Here is a 19,332-nt window from a genome sequence, read left to right on the forward strand (position 1 = left end):
GCTAATTTTGTATTTTTAGTAGAGACGGGGTTTCTCCACGTTGGTCAGGCTGGTCTCGACTCGCAACCTCAGGTGATCCACCTGCCTCGGCCTCCCAAAGTGCTGGGATTGCAGGTGTGAGCCACCGTGCCCGGCCTTTGTTTGTTTTTTTATTTTGAGTCAGGGTCTCCCTCTGTCACCCAGGCTAGAGTGCAGTGGTGCTGTCATGGCTCACTGAAGCTTCAACCTCTTGAGCTCAAGCAGTCCATTCACCTCAGCCTCCCGAGTAGCTGAGACTACAGGCACACACCACCATGCCCAGTTAATTAAATTTTTTTTTTTTTTTTGTAGAGATAGGGTATTGCTATGTTGCCAAGCTCCTATATACTTTCTCTGTATTTCTCAAATTTCCATGAGCAACTTTTAAATCGTAAGAGAAAAGGAAGATAGTTGATTGGTTTTCAATTTAGACCCATGAAGTCATAATGAAACCTAGGATGAAAATGAATTGATTATATTGCTGGGGAACCAACTCACTATTTCAAAAACTAGTTGCTCTCTTCTGCCTTTGTTTTTGTTCTGTTTGTTTTACAAACTAGACCACTGAAGACCAAATAATGGATGAAAGGAAACTTATCTTCATAGAAGTATTTTGGCTAACAAGTGAAGAAAGAATAATGAACAGATATTGCATTAAACATTAATAGCTGCTGATATCACTTAAATAGAGACTGTCTAGAATACAGCATCATCTATCTAGTTTTGTTCCTCAGTCCCCCAGAAATTGAACCTGAATCTGATCACACCTCCAAATTCGGTTACAGAATTATGTAATATACATGTAGGACAGATGAGTGTGTTAAAATGATTTTTTGGGATGCAGTCAGCAAAATCTAGACCATGAGAAAGCTATAGGGAAACAACTTAGTTTCTTCATAAGTTGCAAAGAAAAAAGAAAAGGAGATTGGAGGGAACTTTAGGAAAGACTTAGAAGATTTATCAGTGACTCCCAATGTATGGACTTCATTTGGATTCTAGTTTTTTTTAATGTAACAAATTGAACACTGACTATATATTTGGTAATATTAAGAAGTTATTGTTCATCCTCTTGGGTGTGATAAGAGTCCTTATCTTTGAAAGATATATACTGAACCATTTGTTGATCATGACATCTTGAATATGCTTCAAATCCTAGAGAGGGGAGGGGGAGTGGTTGGCAGTATGGCTGGGGCAGGATTGTCCAGATGGATGTTGAGGCTGGGTGATGGCTGCGCATGCTGCTGTACCTTTGTGTATGTCTGAAAAGTCTCCTTAATAACTTATTTTTAACACCTCCAAAGTAAGTTTTTAGAAACTTCTGTTGGAGCCTGGCTACCCGTTTTCTCCTCAGCCCTTCTTGTGGATAAGCATTGGTTCAACATTGGTGATTCCGCCCCAGAGACAGCTTTCCCCTGTCTATGACCTGCCTTGGACTGTTCCTTCCCCTATCAGAGCCCTGCTTGTAGCCAGTAAAACATGGGCTTTGTTGTCCTTCCACTGGTTAAGTATTCTAGAGATGGTGGCTTTTTTGACATTCCTTCTTAAAGTACTGGATGGTACGAAATGTTAGACAGTGCTCTTTTAGAAGATCACTAATGTCATGGCATGTTTATGCTTAAGGTGTGCAAAGAATGGACCCTGGACTCTCCTCTGGAGAGAGGCTTTAGGGAACCATCATTGACTAGACTGGGGAATTTGCTGGGAGAACAGAAAGACAGGTACAGAAGCCCCGTGACAGGGGTGGGGTCTCTTTATCCTCTCCAGTCTGTAAGGTAGCTTTTCTCCACTATTCAGTCTCCTTCTTAGAGACCATTTTTTAAGAAAAGGGTAAGAGAAACCAAGAAAATGAATCTCTTTGTAATATAAAATATGGTTAAGGTTATGGAAGAGTTAAAAATAAGAATTGAAGTACAATTTTAAAATTAGATAATAAAATAAATGGCTTATTTAAGAATAGGTAAAGAAAAAGTTAAAAATGAGAAGGTCCAAAGTAATGAGGGTTATGTGGGAAAAAATGAGAAGAGAAATGATTTATAAAAGACAGAAACTAGATTTATAATCCCAGAAAAAATACAGAGTTTTTAAAATGATAAGAGTGAAAATAGAGAATAAAAAACAAGTGAGCCTAGTGCCCATAGCTTGGTTTTTTGTTTTTGTTTTTTTGAGACAGGGTCTCACTTTATCACCCAGGCGGGAGTGCAGTGGCATGATCTCAGTTCACTGCAACCTCAGCCCTCTGGGCTTAAGCGATCCTCCAGCCTCAGCCCCCAAGTAGCTGGGACTGCAGGCACACGCTACTATGCCCAGCTAATTTTTTTGTGTTTTTTTGTAGAGATGGTGTTTCACCATGTTGCTTAGGCTGGCCTTGAATTCCTGAGCTCTAGCGATCCACCCGCCTTTGCCTCCCAAAGTGCTAGGATTACAGGTGTGTGTCACTGCACCTGGCCGATATCTTGTTTTTTTAATACCATTCTCCACTAAAAGGAACCAGGCCTCCTTGAGAAATGGCTGATTCTAGGACTGGTGCAGGAAATATACAAGATGAGCCTGGAGCATCTTCAAATGCCAGAAAGCAAGAAAGTGCTCCAAAACAAAAGCAAGGATGCAATGATGGGGGTATGGCAAACAGACACAGAGCCAGTGGAAAGAATTCCAGTGGCTGAAACTGATAAATTGCAGGCGAATAAAGTAGTACTGGATTATAACCCAGTGTATAAAACAAATATCTATGTTCATAGTGATGTAAATGAATGATTTACTAAATATGTGGGAGAGGGGAGACAAATCTCTTCTGCCGCGTAACTCCAGATAATTTATTAGCTACTCAGCCTGGAGCATAACTCCTTACTCCTTAATTGTGGGCTGTGCGTGGCGAATTTCTTCCAAAGTACGGAAAGGGTGGGGGAGAATGACTTTACAGTGGAGAACCTGACAAACACTATCTCAAGCCAGGTGATCAAGGTCAGCATCAACAATGATGTTGACAGTATGTGCCTTTAATATCATATGATGAGAATGGCAGTTTACCTGTGGTCTTCCTCCAAAAAACTTACAACCCCCGTTATGAGAACATGAGACAAATCCTAATTGAGGGGCATCCTACAAAAACCTGACCCCAGTACTCCTCAGAAATGTCATGGTCATCAAAAACAAGGAAAATTTGAGAAAGTATCCCACCTAAGAGGAGCCTGAGGGGACATGATGACTAAGTATGGTGTGGGATCCTGGTTAGGATCCTGGATCCAGAAAAAGGATATTAGGGAAAAACTGAGGAAATCTAAGCAGAGTATGAACTTGGTTAATAATATTTCAGTATTGGTTTATTAATTGTGGCAAATGTACCATACTAAGATATTAGTAATAGAGAAACTGGGTGTGGGGGTATATGGGAACTCTCTATACTATCTTTGCAATAATTCTGTAAATCTGAAGCTATCTAAAAAGTTTATTATAAAAGCTAATGAAATTTTAAATGAAAAGCTCAAAGCCTGCCTATCAGACATTTAAAATATTAGAAATTGAGAAGTAAAATTAATATAAAGCAAGATTCAATATTAAGAAAACTCTAAAATATAAGGTAACTAAATTTAAGTAATAGAGGGGGAAAATGCTTTTGTTCTGAAGGTCCCTAAGAAGTTTCTGAGAAAAGGCTGGCTTCTCAGGGAAATAAGCTTCAGCCATGGGCTTCTTGCTTTGTGACGGAGAAACTGGGGGCTTTCTTGGTCCTTCACTGAGCTTCATTCTTAGCCCTTTTCCCCTTTCTCCTCCTCTTCACCCTCACCTCCAACCTGCACCAGTCCTTTTCAGTAGAAACGTCCTAGGTCCTAAACACACAGCTGACCTAAAAATGTAGTGTTCTTGCAGCACATCCTTAATGAGCACCACCTGTGTGACTAGCATTATGCCCGTTACTGCCTGAAGATGAAAAGCAGCCTAACTTTGGGGACAAATCGAAGAGTCTATGAAGTAATTCTCTGCCATTGTTCTTTTATGCTATATTCCAGACTGCCAATAAAATTAATGAAATGAGGCAATGTCTTATTTTTAGGCGCAAATATCCTGCGAGATTCAACAGGCAACGTCAAACTAGGAGATTTTGGGGCCAGCAAACGGCTTCAGACCATCTGTCTCTCAGGGACAGGAATGAAGTCTGTCACGGGCACACCATACTGGATGAGCCCTGAAGTCATCAGTGGAGAAGGCTATGGAAGAAAAGCAGACATCTGGTAGGTTTTGATGTGAAGTTTGCTTGAAAACCATCTGCCGCCTATGTATTTCCACCTGGGATTGAATTACTGAGGCAGATGTAAATGATCTTTTGTACTTTCAAAATAGGACGTAAGAATTGCAAAGATTAACACTATATTAATTGTGCCTTATTGAGGTTTATAATTGACCAGATATTTAGAATCCTTGAACCTGTCCTCCATTCTTTAGGAAGGATTTTGTCGTGAGCAAACCTCAGCATTAAAAAGCTTTTTGCTATTACAGAAGTAAATAAATAAACAGTTACTTTGTCTAAAGACCTTTAAAAGTACTTCATCTTTGTTGTCAGTGTCTTATAATTCATTTAATCTTTAATTCTTTTATAATTTTAAGTTAGAACATGAAATAGCCATTTTCTACTTCCCACCCAGAAAAGACTTTAATAGACATTCATTTTAGGCACCTGAAGGCAATTGATTTCTAATGCTTACATTCTTTGTAAGATAAAGACAAAAATTATTTTTAATGTCAGGTTAGAAATTATATAAAACAAAAATAATAAGATGAATAATGTTCTTTGCCCAACCGTTTGAATTAAGTGATAGTCATTAAATTTGTTTATTTTAATTGATTTTTATGTTTACAGTTTTACGAAATTGGAACTTTTTAATGAAACTCTGAACTTGAAATTAAGTCATATTTAAATATATATGGACTTAATGCCTGTTTCTCATTTTCTAGCTAACTAGCTTTCTTTCATGTTGTTTGTGTAATGTATTTCTTTTTGTTTCTTTTCAGGAGTGTTGCATGTACTGTGGTAGAAATGCTAACTGAAAAGCCGCCTTGGGCTGAATTTGAAGCAATGGCTGCCATCTTTAAAATCGCCACACAGCCAACAAATCCAAAGCTGCCACCTCATGTCTCAGACTATACTCGAGATTTCCTCAAACGGATTTTTGTAGAGGCCAAACTGAGACCTTCAGCTGATGAACTCTTAAGGCACATGTTTGTGCATTATCACTAGCAGCCAGTAACCTCTCCTGTGCCTCTACCTAGCTCCCATCTATTCATTCACCTTCTCTCTGACTGCACTTTTCTTTTTTATAAAAAAAGAGAGATGGGGGAGAAAAAAAAGACAAGAGGGAAAGTATTTCTCTTGATTCTTGGTTAAATTTGTTTAATAATAATAATATCCTAAATTTTTTATATTTAATCTTTTTTTTCGCTTACAAGAACTTGAAGTTTTTTTTTTTTTTTAATTTTTATAATGTACTGATGTGGTTCAGAGAGATAAAGCACTTTAGTACATAGTCACTCTTTTTAGTACAAACAAATCATTTGGAATATCTAAAGATTGTAGAGTCATTCCCTCTATCACTGACACATCAGTGACGATGGGAAGACATGGAAAACAAGAAGAAAATGATGTATAATTTGTAGTTTTTAGTGATAGTATTTAAAATATATCCTCATTTGTGGGGTTGAGCCCTAAACTTTAGTTTAGGGTAGGTACTCAAAGAATATGGGTTTCTTCTTATATCTGTATTCTTTAGATCCTAACCTCTGTCTACCAACCTTTTTGCTCAGTAGGAGTCTTGATAGAAGATATGAATCTCTGAGAGGTATGTTTATTTGTTAATCCTAACCAGTATAATAAGCAAATACACTATAATAGATCCATGTTACTGGAATCTGTAAACCTTGAGGGATAGCTTTCTGCTTAAAAACACACACACACACACACACACACGGAAAACCTTTTATTTTAAAGTCAAGTTGTGAGCAAATCGAAATAAAAGACAAAAGGAGATCACTCTTATCAAATGTGTGAGCAGTAGAAGAGACCACATTTCCAGTCAATAGAAATAATGAAAAAAATTAGGTGTTTAGTGTATGTTAAACAGTTTTGTTTTGTTTTACTTGAGGGGGACGTCCCAAAATTAAAGGAATGGAGAAATAATCAAAATCATGTATACCATCTTCTATTTCCAGCTCCTGATTCCCCATAGGTAACATCCCTTAGGAGCGAAGAGTTCAATTAGTAATGTTTATATGTTATGTCGAGAGATTAAACCCTTGTTCTTAGGATCACAGAATACTAAAGCACCTCAAAAAAACAGGTATCATGTGAAACAGTGGTTGCCAAAAGTGGAGCGAGGATAATTTCACTAGGCATTTGGCAATTCTTAGAGACATTTTTGGTTGTCACAATTGGAAGGATACTAGTAGCATGAATTGGGTAGAGGCCAGGGGTGCTGCTAAATAGATTATAATACACAAGGAAAGCAACCTCACCCCTCAAAGAATTACCCCTCGCAAAATGTCAAAAGTGCTGAGGTTGAGAAACCCTGATGTAAAGATCAGTCCCAGTTATAAACTGAAAACAGCTATTTACAAAGCAGTAAATGCAAGAAAAGAAAGGAAATTTCAAAGAGAAAGTGATGTAATGCAAATTGAGGATTTTACAAGATCAGATACTGCTGCTTTAAGTCAAGGGTGAATGATCTCAACAAACAGCAAAGAGCATCACTTTACCAGTTGCATATTGCACCCACATAAGTAACTCTTCATTTTAGGAACAAACTGAATTTGAACACTGAGCCTTTTGAACTCAGCCATCTCTATATATTCTTTCCTTAAAATTCATAATTTTGGGCAAAAAAAAAAAGCATAGCAAAACAAAGTTTTAACTACTAATGGGAAGGTTAAAAAGCTGCCAGGTATTTCTAGTACAATGTATCCACTAAGAGCAAGGACATTGTTAAATGGAACAAGACAGCTGGGAAAGGCCCCACTATCTCTAATAGAATTGTGCTACTATAAAACATGAAGATATCAGCAATTTGGCCACTTGCAGTTTTTTTCAGCATGTTAAAGCAAGTGCTAAGTACTTTATTTTTAAAGGTCTAGAAAACAACAGTCTTCCTGGAGGCCCCAAAATCCCTTTCGTGGGATTCATAAGGGACTCAGGTATTCTTATTTTCTGCCAAAAGGTGTGCTTATTTAGGGAACTCTTTTACGATACTTTGTTTCTGAAGTTAGGTAGATCTTGGTTTACTGTGCCAAGGTCCTACCTAGCATTCCCTGTAGGAATATTTGAAATTCCACTAGCTAGTCTAAGAAGTCAAAGCACAAAATTATTTGTCAGCGCTTCTCTCATACTCTTAAAATTGAAGCATTTTGCAGGGAAGAACAAGAATGAGGTGCCCCTGCCTTGGTAAAGCAACTGCCAAATTTTTTTCTAGAAAGAATCCCCAAGTGTGTGGATCTATTATAATTTCTTTATCTTTTATGAATGAGGGCATCTTTTCTACTTGAGCAAGATCATGGTCTCTCGACCAGTGGGCTTTTCCTTCATATCTGTCTTGTGTAGTTGTGCTTTTCCTTTGGCTCGTTTTTGGTCTGTCAGGGTAACCAGCAGTGCAGAATATGAGACAAATGCTCTTTAGAGAGAAATCTGGTGAGACTGTAGAACCCAGAGCAAAACTTTTTTTTTTTCAGTCTCTGTTTTCTTTTCTAAATGCTATAGAAAATAAAGGCACCTGAAAAGAAACTACTACTTTAACACTGCTGTGGAAGGCCTTTGCTTTATAAGAAAAATATTAGCTATGGGAAAGTAATGTTCTTTATGTAAAGACTTAAAAATAGACAAATAGTTTACAGAGTTATTATATAAAATATGATGTGAATTTATTTCAAACAGGTTGTGAAGGTACCAAAAACCACAATAAAAGTTAATATATATAAAAACTACTAGAACAAAAAAGCTTGAAGGTGTGGGGGTGGAGGGTATGGAAGACCAAAAGTAAATTTAAAAAAGGAATTTTTGAAAGGAAACAGCTTCATCAGGGGAAGTTAAATATAACACTCCGTTTTTTTCTTCTATCTCATAATAGTATGGATCAACAAATGCAATTTGAACTTTTTAAGATAACTCTAAATGTGTTTTGTTTCTTAAATGCACAATTGATTCTTCTATACTGTAATGCTTCTTTGCTGACGCTGGAAAATGGTCAGACTGCTGACTTTGTGCCTTTAAAATGCATTCTGCTTTGACAGTGGCAGACTTTTTGGTGCTGGAGAAGATTCACTAGCAGTCTTATATGTGCTTTTCAGGAAATATCTTTCTACTTAAGGCCTTGAGAGATTCAAAGTGGCATGACTTAGGCTTGGACCAAATATAAGATCTTTTACATTGCAAACAAAGTGTTGTATTGAATAAAAGGGTTAAAAAAATCATAATGACTAGTGGAAATTTTGATGGGTTGGTAATTATTTAAAATGTATTTAAAAGTATACAGACTGAAAATTTCAGTATGAATATCTTGAAAATTTTCAGCACTTTTCCTTGTTTACAAAACATCTTTCTAACTTAAAAAAATGACTATTGCCTTAGAAAGTTTTAAAAGGCACAGTTACCCTTACATAACATATATAAGGAATTAAAATATTAATGCATTTGCTGAACTGTAAAAGAAAATTTTAAACCTTGCTTTCAGAGTAAATTGGATTGGCTTTCACTTGAGAGAGTCTTTACCTTATTCCCAAAGAAACTGCATTAAAAAGATGAAACTATTTCTTTAGATTAAGTTTCTGCTACTCCAGCTCTTATATATGTCAGATCTGCTCTGTAGTATTTCTGACATGGAGTTGTTGTAAGATACGTGAAATCACTTAGAAAATAAAATCAGATGTGAATAGTTTAGCAGGATGACCAAGCCAGATGTAGACTCCTTGGCCTATGGCAAAGTTCTGTGCCAGTGATTTTATTTGGAGTCTGGGAACTGATAGCTTGATATAAAATCACCTGGTGTCAATTAAATATACAAATCTATCTTTTTTAATAGAATGAATCATCTTCATTTGTTTGTTCAATAATTGTAACTTATTATGTCAGGTACTAAATTAACATCCCTAAGGAGGTCACAATCTAGGAGGAACATGGGCAAACAGTTACTTATTTTATGGCATATGCTAACTCTGAAAGTTCAGCAATGATGTTTTAAAATGTTATTTTTTATTAAGGGAAAAGCAATTTTAGGTAATCATTGGCTGTTATAAACTGAAATGTCATTGACAACAGGGATTAGAATAAAAGTATCCCCAAACTGGAGGGATCCCCTCCCCAACCAGGTCACATAGCATCTCTCTCAGGACCCCCTCTTACTGCAAAACCCAGCCTCTACTCAACAGTTCTGGTGATGGGGAGCATTTATTCCATAACAGTGTTTTTTTGTTCGTTTTTTTTTTTTTTTTCACCAGTGTCTCTTTTAAAGAAAACATACTTTATTTTGGTCTAAATTGTGAAAATACCCAAAACATATTGATAGAAATTGAACTCTGTCAACAGTGTTACTTATACTAAGATCAGGACAGTTTCTTGAGATCATATTGTTTTATTACTGTTTGGCCTTTGTTTTACAAATGTAATGTTCGTATTTATTTGAATTTTAAGATTGGTTAAATGTTAATGAAAAGCAATCCAATTGTTAATTTTTAGTAGTGCCTTTTCTCTGTATGCCTTAATTTTATTTTATATTAATAATTCAAGTTACCCACCAAAATGAAGTTTTCCAAAATCAGTAGGCTTCACAAGTTCATTTGGCCTTAGACTGTGTATTGGTCCTTAAATGTTTCTTAATGCCTGCCTCCTCCTACCCTTTTCTACCTCCTTTTTTAATTAATAAATAAATAAATGTTAGGAGAGAAACATTAAGATTTGTCTGTGATAGACACGCTGCAGCTTCCACTAGACATGAATTCCCAACACAAGCATAGAAAGAGGTATTCTCGTTCTAAAGAGACATGTAAATATTTTCTGGGTTGAATATTTGATTTTCAGTCACATTGGCACTGTCCAAGTTCTTGGTATATTATAGTTCAGTTACGATTTTCATGGTAGAGTTACAGTACTTGTTTTTGCCCTAAAGAAGTCATTCACATGGTTTACAAATGTTAAGGCAATGAGACAGGACCATGAGTATGAAATCCAGGGATAGCAGATTCTAGTCCTTAATTCTCAGCTAACATTTTGGGTAATACTCTAAGTTACTTTTCTGTGAAGTGTGTGCATGTGCACGTGTATGTGTGCGTGTGTGTGTGTGTGTGTGTGGTTTAGAGTTGGAGGCAGGGATGGGAAGGAAGAAGGGGAAAGGTATGAGTGTTCAGTTAGCTCAGTTTCTGGTTTTGGAAGAACAACTCAAATGTATGACCTACTGATGACATACAGTGAGTGTAGTCATCCTTGGGTAGGAACACCAGTACATTTTCCACAAGTAGCTAGTACAAATGATTGCATAATAATATTGATTGTAAACTGCCGTACTCTTGGTTGCTAAAGGTAGATTAAAAGTCAATTTGTGTATATGTAAAATAATCATATATAATTCTTAAATAGAAAGTAATTGATTTTACATAGTTCTTCCTGAACTTTTTGGAACTGTAATTCTGCCAAACATTATCAAAATAAGCTTCCTTAGCTTACCAAGTATTCACAAGGAAATTCTCTTGTACCTCTTTTTGGTTGGCTAGGGGAAGCATGCTGTGAAGCAGCTGTTCCTACTTATAGTTGTCTTTGGCTTGGCTTTGACTTCTGCCATGGTTTGGACGGGATGCCATGGTAGGTGTAGGAAGTATCAGGGCCTCCCATCTCCCCATGCTCACCTTCCAGAGCTGTTGATAGAAATGAGCTCTTGGGGGAGCCTAGAGATTCTTTTTTTAGTGGTCCTGTAAGCATTCAAGGTTGAGCTTCAGAAAGATTAGGGAGGATTCATAGCTACAGTAAAGAAAAGAATAGATTTTATCTGTTGCCTGTATACAGTCTCATACAATTTTTCTTATTTTTTATAATTGTGCATTTTAATTGACAGTCATATGGTATTTTTGTTAATAACAGCAAAGGCATTAAATCAGTACCATTGTTCCTTCTGCTTGATGACTTCTTGTTTGTAACACAATCTGTATTATCAGAATCACTTTAAACCAAAGCTTTTATATTCCCTATACACATAGCCAAAATAATTAGCAGTTACTTCTGTCCACTTGTATGCTAATAGTATAAAAATTATAAAGCAGATACTAGTAGACTTTGTATTCTGGTATGTCCTTCAAGGAAAAGGACAGGTGTTCAGTGCATTTAGACATGCAGAAGTTACTTCCACTATTGAGGAACTATGTAGACATGAATTTAAGCTTGTACATGGGCCAATCTTGTTAATGTCACTTGACCACTGATTCACATAGACAGACATTAATGTCTGATGCCTCAGGTTGATGGCGTACTTTCTTCCTAGTGTCTTAACATTTATGAACTTATGTTTGACTTGAGGGGCATTTCAGCAAAGCTGTAAGGAAAAGTAGGTTCTGGACTGATGTCTGCTTCGTGCCATAGACATTTTGGAACACAAAGAAGTATCTGCTTCTACTGTATGTGCAGGACTTGTCCCCAAATAATTTCTGAATCCCTTAATGCAGTTGAGAATCCCTTAATGCAGTTGAGAACAGTGAAGTTCATGACCATACCGAAAAGCACTTTTAAGTTCACTTATTTTTAAATATTTTTTTAGAATTTATTTTTTAAAAGCATATGTAACTAGTGATGATTTTAGCATTAGCTTTACTTGGAGGGGAGAAGTAGCAAAATTACATCTTAAACTCTATTAGATAGACTACAAAATGGATTTGATGTATTCTTACTTTTCCAAAGAATTTTTTCCACCTGGAATAAGAAGAGAGGACTAGTTGAAACATTTGAGCTGGAGAGGCTTATGGGCAAAAGGAAGTGGGCCAAATTCTTGCAATACACCCTATTCAATTGAAAGTACAGTGTCTAAGGATAAGAATACTTCTTTAAAGACCAACAATTGTTTTAATGCAATCTTAATTAGTAAATGGTTTACATTTTTTCTATTGTTATTGGTTTTAAAATTTGCTACCCTGAATTCTGAAGTATTATAAGAGTTAATACCAAAAATACTTTTAATGTCTGACATCTCTTACATTTCACATGGTTCTTTTTATTCATTGTAAATAAAAGTAAACTTGGATAAATTTGAGAATAAACTTTGAATTGTTGCAAACTATGATTATCAATTTGTAAATTTACCCTTTGACATAATAATGTACATTTTTAAATGTAGCCATTAAATTCTCTATATTTAACCTATTGGTTTCTCTCTGTAAATGTTTTTAATCTCAGTTGAATGCTGGACAGTTTATAATTATGTACAAAGGGTTTTTTTCCTATTAAGATTGACATTTTTGCACATTTTTGGAAATGTTTAATTTGTACACTGATTTACTACTCTGACCAATAATTGTTGATGAGTGTATGAGCATCATGAATGCGTGCATTGAACTACTGTCTGCGTCTTTATGTTTTAACTTCTTTCAAGATGTAGCCATCAGTTACTGCACTGCTATTACTGACTTAAATGGACCTTTTTGCTTTTACAAACTATACTTATCTATGGTTCCTTGTTGAAGAACTCAGGAGTTCAACATTAATAGAAATTAGAAAATTTTATAATGTATTATAAAATCCATTACTAAGTTGAAAGTATGCTTTTAACTCTGTGTATCAGGGGATGTATGTTTGTGTGGAGATGTTTTTTTCTGTCTGTAGGCACATGTATATATCCCAGTAAGTTCTTATTTTCATTTCATTTCTACATTTTTATGAACTTGTTTTATAAGGGTACTGTTTAGTTGTGATAATTAAATATATATAAAAGCTTTCTGAGAGATTATTTACTATATGAATATATTTTCAGCTGGCTGATCAAAAGTATTTTTAAAATTTTGTTTTTAGCCATTCAAAATGTATTTGTATTTTCAGAATTGAATGCAAATCATACTTAGAGCTCAATTAAAATACTCTTGCAAGAAAAAGCATTAAATTCTCCTTAAGAATTCTGTGAAATGCAAATTAAGGGAAAAATAGGTTTCAAGCAGTAGCAAAAACACACCGCTAAAAATGGCCTTTGAATTCTCAGAGCTATGGAAAAATGTGAGAAACTAAATTGTTTCGAGATGTCAAGATTTTTCTATCTCCAGTTGCTTTTGGCCTGTCCTACTGTTGTCTTTGAGTATTTCCTGTATTCCACCCCAAAAGATTTCAACTTTTAGTTTTTCTATCACTGGGCAAGGTCAGACTGGGTTTATAAAACAATATATTGGCATATTGTGATTCTTTGTAATTGACTATAAATTGGTTTTGAAATGTCCAAACATACATTGTGTGTCTTTATATTGTACTGTGTGTTTTAAGTAACTGGCAGAAAAAGAATTGGAAATGAAATTTCCAATCAGACAATGTAGTATTAAACAAAACTTTGTTTTAAATATGCGGTACCATGTAAAATTACTCGTTAGGAATAAATTCCACTGTTGAAGTTGAATGTCACTAAGCTTATTATGTTAAAAGGAACCAGTGTGATTAGGAAAACCTACCAGAAGCCAGATATAGTGTGGTACGTGCCACATTTCATGCATATTTTGATTTTGTGTTGTCATTCAAAATTGTGCTTGTAAAAATGTATACAATTTCTGAGTTTTATAATTTCTAGGTACTTGTTTTTTCTTGCTGGTAAATAGCTTTTTAAAAAAATCTAATATAAAAGAAACCATGTTTATATTTTGTTAGTGATCAATGACTTTGTTTATATGGAAATTTGTATATTGTTGGCACACATTTTGTTTAGGTTTACGTGCATGAAGGCCTGCAATAATTAGCACAATGAAAACTGCTTTTTCTTACATGTTCATTTTTTTGAAAGATTGTGGTGCAAAGGCTTACTCTAAGTAACCTTCTGGACTATGGAATGAATATAAATGAATGGCACTTTGAGTGTTAATAAAGCTAATATTTATTTCCACTGTGATTCGTTTTTCCAAATCTATTCTTGGACACATTTTATTTACAGTTATTCCCTCCTTGCTTGAGTTGAGCACTCTCTAGGAGACCAAGCACAGACAAATCTAAAAACAAACTAAACCAAATCTTTCCAGTATCTTAAGTCTATAATGTTCCACCCAACTACTTGTAGTATATCCTTGGCTGGACATCTTGATTACCTAAATCAGAACTAATGATTAAAAACAAACACAAACCCTACTATCAAACCTACTGAGTATAAGGAATGGTCTCTCACATGGTGTTGGAGATTATTTATTTATTTATTTATTTTGAGATGGAGTCTTGCTCTGTTGCCCAGGCTGGAGTGCAGTGGTGTGATCTCGGCTCACTGCAAGCTCTGCCTCCCGGGTTCACGCCATTCTCCTGCCTCAGCCTCCCGAGTAGCTGGGACTACAGGCGCCTGCCACCGTGCCCGGCTAATTTTATTTGTATTTTTAGTAGAGACAGGGTTTCACCATATTAGCCAGGATGGTCTCGATCTCCTGACCTCGTGATTCATCCGCCTTGGCCTCCCAAAGTGCTAGGATTACAGGCGTGAACCACCGCACCTGGCGGAGATAATTTAGTACTTTGGTATAGAGGGTGACTTAACACAACCTCAGAATTGAAACCTCAGAATCAGAATCAGAAACCTCAATTGGCCCGGCATGGTGATCCCAGCACTTTGGGAGGCCGAGGTGGGCAGACCACTTGAACTCAGGAGTTTGAGACGAACCTGGGCAACATGGTAAAACCCTGTTTCTACAAATAATACAAAAGTCAGCCGGGCGTGGTGGTGCATGCCTGTGGTCCCAGCTACCCAGGAGGCTGAGATGGGTGGGTCGCTTCAGCCTGGGAGACAGAGGTTGCAGTGAGCTGAGATTGCACCACTGCGCTGCAGTCTTCATGACAGAACAAAACCCTGTCTTAAATTTCAGAATCTTGTATATCCTCTGACCCAGTAATTTATATCTAGGAATTAACCTGTGGAAATAGGTTGTGAATGTTGTAAGTTGTATCTATAAAAGCCCAAACTTGAAACTCTAAATGTCCAACAATAGGGGCTATTGTAACAAAGTACCACACATTAGGTGGCTTATAATAAAAAATTTATTATCTCACAGTTAGGGAGACTAGAAGTCTGAAATCAAGGTGTGGGCAGGACCATGCTCCTTCTGACACCCATAAGGGAATCCTTCTTTGCCTCTTCCAACTTATTTTTATATTTTAGAAATTGGGTCTCACTATGTTGCCCAGGCTGGCCTCAAACTTCTGGGCTCCCACCTCAGCCTCCCAAGTAGCTGGGACTACATGTGCTCCATGGCATTGTGTCCAGCTGCCTCTTCCAACTTCTGATAGCATCCCTTGGTTTGTGGCAGCATAAATCCAATCTCTGCTTCCATCAGCACGTGGTGCTTTTTGTATGTCTATTAACACAAGGGTGTGTGCTCCCCTTTTTATACGACCAGTTACTGGATTAGGCCCACCCTTACCTCTATAAAGACCCTGTTTCCAAATAAGGCCATATTCTGAGGTAGTAGGGGCTAGGACTTCAAAATATCTTTTTGGGTCAGGCGCAGTGGCTCACGCCTGTAATCCCAGCACTTGGGGGGACAAGGCGATGGACAGCTTAAGTCCAGCAGTTCAAGACCAGCCTGGGCAACATGGTGAAACCCCGTCTGTACAAAAAAAACCAAAAAGTCAGGCATGGCGGCATGCCTGTAGTCTCAGCTACTTGGGATGCTGAGGAGGGAGGATCACTTGAACCCAGGAGGTCGAGGCTGCAATGACCCCAGATCGCACCACTGCACTCTAGTCTCGGCAACAGCAAGACCCTGTCTCAAAAACAAAAAATAACTTTTTGAGAGGTGGGGGACACAATTCAACCCATAGTCTGTCCTCTGGCCCCTAAAACTTCATATTCTTCCCACATGCAAAGTACATTCATCCCATCTCAACATCAACAAAAGTCAGTCATTCCAGCATCAACTCAAAATCCAATATCATCTAAATATCAGTTCAAATCTCATCACCCAAATCATCCACATCAATTGACTCTGGGTAAGGTTTCCTGTTGGAGCAAATTTCCTTTCTATCTATGAACCCATGAGAGCAGACAAGTTATCTGCTTCCAATTACAATGGGATAGGCAGAGGATAGACACATTCCATTCCAAAAGGGAGAAATGGGAAGGAAAAAGACTTGCAGGTGCCAAGCAAGTCTGACACCTAACAGAGCCAATGACATAGGATTTTAAAGCTTGACAATAATCCTCACTGGCTTGATCCTCTGTCCTCAGGGCCCACTGGGGTTGCAGCCCCGCACCCTCAGAACTGGGGGTGGTGGCAGTGGGTTCAAAGCTAAGCCTGTCCCTTTCAGTCCTGTGGTGGCGGAAGCAGCCTCACTGGCCTCTGAACTGCCCCTGCCAATCCCTTTCCTACCTGTGGAATCCTGGAAGTCCAACAGCCTTCCTTCATTTCATCCCATCTATGTACACCAGTCAAAACTGTCCAGGTTTCTGTGGAGATGGGTGATTGGGTCTATAAGCCACACACCTAATCTCTTGCCAATAAATGGTTGTCCACATCCTTAGTGTTTCTCCAGAGCATACTTTCTCTCTCTTTTTTTTTTTTACAATGTGAGTACGCCAAGAATGATGCCAATCTTAAAGTTCTGGTTCCTTTTTGTTGAATAATTCCACCTTCAGTGTATCTCGTCTCACATTTCACTATAAGCAATAAGGAGAAAGCAGGCCTCAATTTTTTTTTTTTTTTTTTTTTTTTTTTTTTTTTTTTTTTTTTTTTTTTTTTTTGTGAGACGGAGTCTTGCTCTGTCACCTAGGCTGGAGTGCAGTGGCGTGATCTCTGCTCACTGTAACCTCTGCCTCCTGAGTTCAAGAGATCCTCCTGCCTCAGCCTCCTGAGCAGCTGAGACTACAGGCGCGCGACACCACGCCCAGCTAATTTTTGTATTTTTAGTAGAGACAGGGATTCACCATATTGGCCAGGCTGGTATTGAACTCCTGACCTCGTGATCCCCCGCCTCGGCCTCCCAAAGTGCTGGGATTACAGGCGTGAGCCACCGCGCCTGGCCCAGGCCTCACTTTTAACCATTATGTAGAAATTTCCTCAGCAAAATGTCCAACCTTATCACTTATAAATTCTACTTTCCACCCAGCAGAATACAATGCAGGCAAGCTCTCTACCACTTGCCTCCAGTTTCAATAACATATTTCTCCTTTCCATCTGAGCCGTCACCAGAATCACCTTTAATGCCCATATTTCTACCAAGGCTCTTCAAGACAATAGAGGCTCTTCTATCATGCGCCTCAAAATTCTTTCAGCCTCTACCAATTACCCAATTGGAAAACCACTTCCCCATTGTTAGGTATTTGTTACAGCAGTACCCTATTCCCCATACCAAAAATCTGTGTTACGTTCTCCAGAGAAACAAAACCAAGAGGCCCACTGAGCAAGCGAGAGAGATTGATTGATTTTAAAGAATTGGCTCACGCAATTGTGGGGGCTGGCAAGTTGGGAATTCGGGTACGAGTTGATGTTGCAGTCTTCAGTCCAAAGGCTGGAAACTCAGTCGGAACTTTCTATGTTGCAGTCTGGAGGCAGAATTCCTTTTTCCTTGAGAAACCTGTCTTTGCTCTTAAGGCCGTCAACTGATTTGGATGAGGCCCACCCACATTATTGAGGGTAATCTGCTTTATTTAGGCTGAGGCAGGAGGATGGCATGAACCCGGGAGGCGGAGCTTGCAGTAAGCTGATATCCCGCCACTGCATTCCAGCCTGTCGCCCAGGCTGTAGTGCAGTGGTGCAATCTCAGCTCTGCAACCTTTACCTTCTGGGTTCAAGAGATTCCCCCACCTCAGCCTCCCAAGTAGCTTAGACTACAGGCATGTGCCACCGTGCCTGGCTACTTTTTTTTGTATTTTTCGTAGAGATGGGGTTTCACCATGTTCGCCAGGCTGGCCTCGAACTCCTGACCTCAAGTGATCCACCCACCTCAGCCACCCAAAGTGCTGGGATTACAGGCGTGAGCCACCGTGCTCAGCCAAATTTTTTTTAATTAAAAAAAAAGAATTCTTCCTTACCCATGGACTCAGGTCACATTCTCTCTCGCTCAGTCTCTATCACATTTATTGCCCACATGACTTCATTAAAATTTAAGTTCCAGAAGGATGAGGCCTTTAATTCGCGCACTACACAGGTGCTCAACACACAGTATTTTCCTTCAGTTGCAGAGAAATGAACAGTGGAGGACTCCCGCTGCTGGGTTGCACGAGCTAACAGCTCGGCAGCCGCCGGCTCTCCGCTCTTCCGGCCCCCGCCATCACGGCGCCCAGAGGCGGGACTTCCTGTGTGGACAACAAGGAGCTTCCGGATTGGGCCGGAAGTCCCCCTGAGAGCGGATACCGCGGCGGGCCTGTGGGAACGGGATCCTCTTCTCTCTGCTGCTGTAGCTGCCATGGGCAAAAGAGACCGAGCGGACCGCGGTGAGACGTGGCGCGGGCACGCTCAGCCACGACAGTGCTTGCCGGCCCTGCCCCCCGCTCTGCCTCGGAGCTGCTCCGGGCTTCGCGCCGGCCGACCCCGCTGGCCCTCCTGCGCGCACCCCGTTGGGACAGGCCTTTGGGCGGGAGAGATGCTGGACCTGGGCGCAGCCCAGCAGCGAACTCGGCCTGGGGGAGACGGGTGAGGGGCGCAACGCCTGCGGGATGCAGGTGGCTCTTAGCTAGGCGTTTGCGGCGGCGCAGGTGAAATGCTGCCAAGCGGTGAGGAGGGAACCCTAGGCTCTTGCTGGGCTTATTTCTGTGTTGGTATCTTGCAGACAAGAAGAAATCCAGGAAGCGGCACTATGAGGATGAAGAGGATGATGAAGAGGACGCCCCTGGGAACGACCCTCAGGAAGCGGTTCCCTCGGCGGCGGGGAAGCAGGTGGATGAGTCCGGCACCAAAGTGGATGAATATGGAGCCAAGGACTACAGGCTGCAGATGCCGCTGAAGGACGACCACAACTCCAGGCCCCTCTGGGTGGTAAGCGTGCCCTTAGCTTGGGCAGGGCCCAGGAGTGTGCGGAGCGGCAGCTAAATCTTGGGCATTCTCAGAGTCAAAACTGACATTCAGGATACTGCCCCTAGAACTGGCCGGGAGAGAACTTTTCATCCACACACGTTGGAACAGCCCAAGACAACAGCGAGCAGT

General features: G+C 39.2%; 2 protein-coding genes across 3 annotated transcripts in view; both read left to right on the forward strand.

The window, feature by feature from the left end:
- The window catches only part of MAP3K2 (mitogen-activated protein kinase kinase kinase 2), a 101,830-nt gene extending 87,725 nt beyond the window's left edge, over positions 1 to 14,105 (forward strand). The window contains exons 16-17 of the mRNA XM_055262109.2: positions 4,067 to 4,244; positions 5,023 to 14,105. Of these exons, the coding sequence (XP_055118084.1) occupies positions 4,067 to 4,244; positions 5,023 to 5,248 (404 nt within the window). The 3' untranslated portion in view covers positions 5,249 to 14,105. The remainder of the gene's footprint in view (positions 1 to 4,066; positions 4,245 to 5,022) is intronic.
- Positions 14,106 to 17,906: 3,801 nt separating this feature from the next.
- Positions 17,907 to 19,332, forward strand: part of ERCC3 (ERCC excision repair 3, TFIIH core complex helicase subunit) — a 37,779-nt gene continuing 36,353 nt past the window's right edge. Inside the window, exons 1-2 of one of the 2 annotated variants that reach the window (XM_055262107.2) lie at positions 17,907 to 18,623; positions 18,959 to 19,164. In XM_055262107.2, coding sequence (XP_055118082.1) covers positions 18,596 to 18,623; positions 18,959 to 19,164 — 234 coding nt within the window. In that variant the 5' untranslated portion in view covers positions 17,907 to 18,595. The remainder of the gene's footprint in view (positions 18,624 to 18,958; positions 19,165 to 19,332) is intronic. The other variant, XM_063631277.1, reaches the window with a different exon arrangement.

The sequence above is a fragment of the Symphalangus syndactylus genome, chromosome 22 (assembly GCF_028878055.3).
Source record: "Symphalangus syndactylus isolate Jambi chromosome 22, NHGRI_mSymSyn1-v2.1_pri, whole genome shotgun sequence".
NCBI lineage: Eukaryota > Metazoa > Chordata > Mammalia > Primates > Hylobatidae > Symphalangus > Symphalangus syndactylus.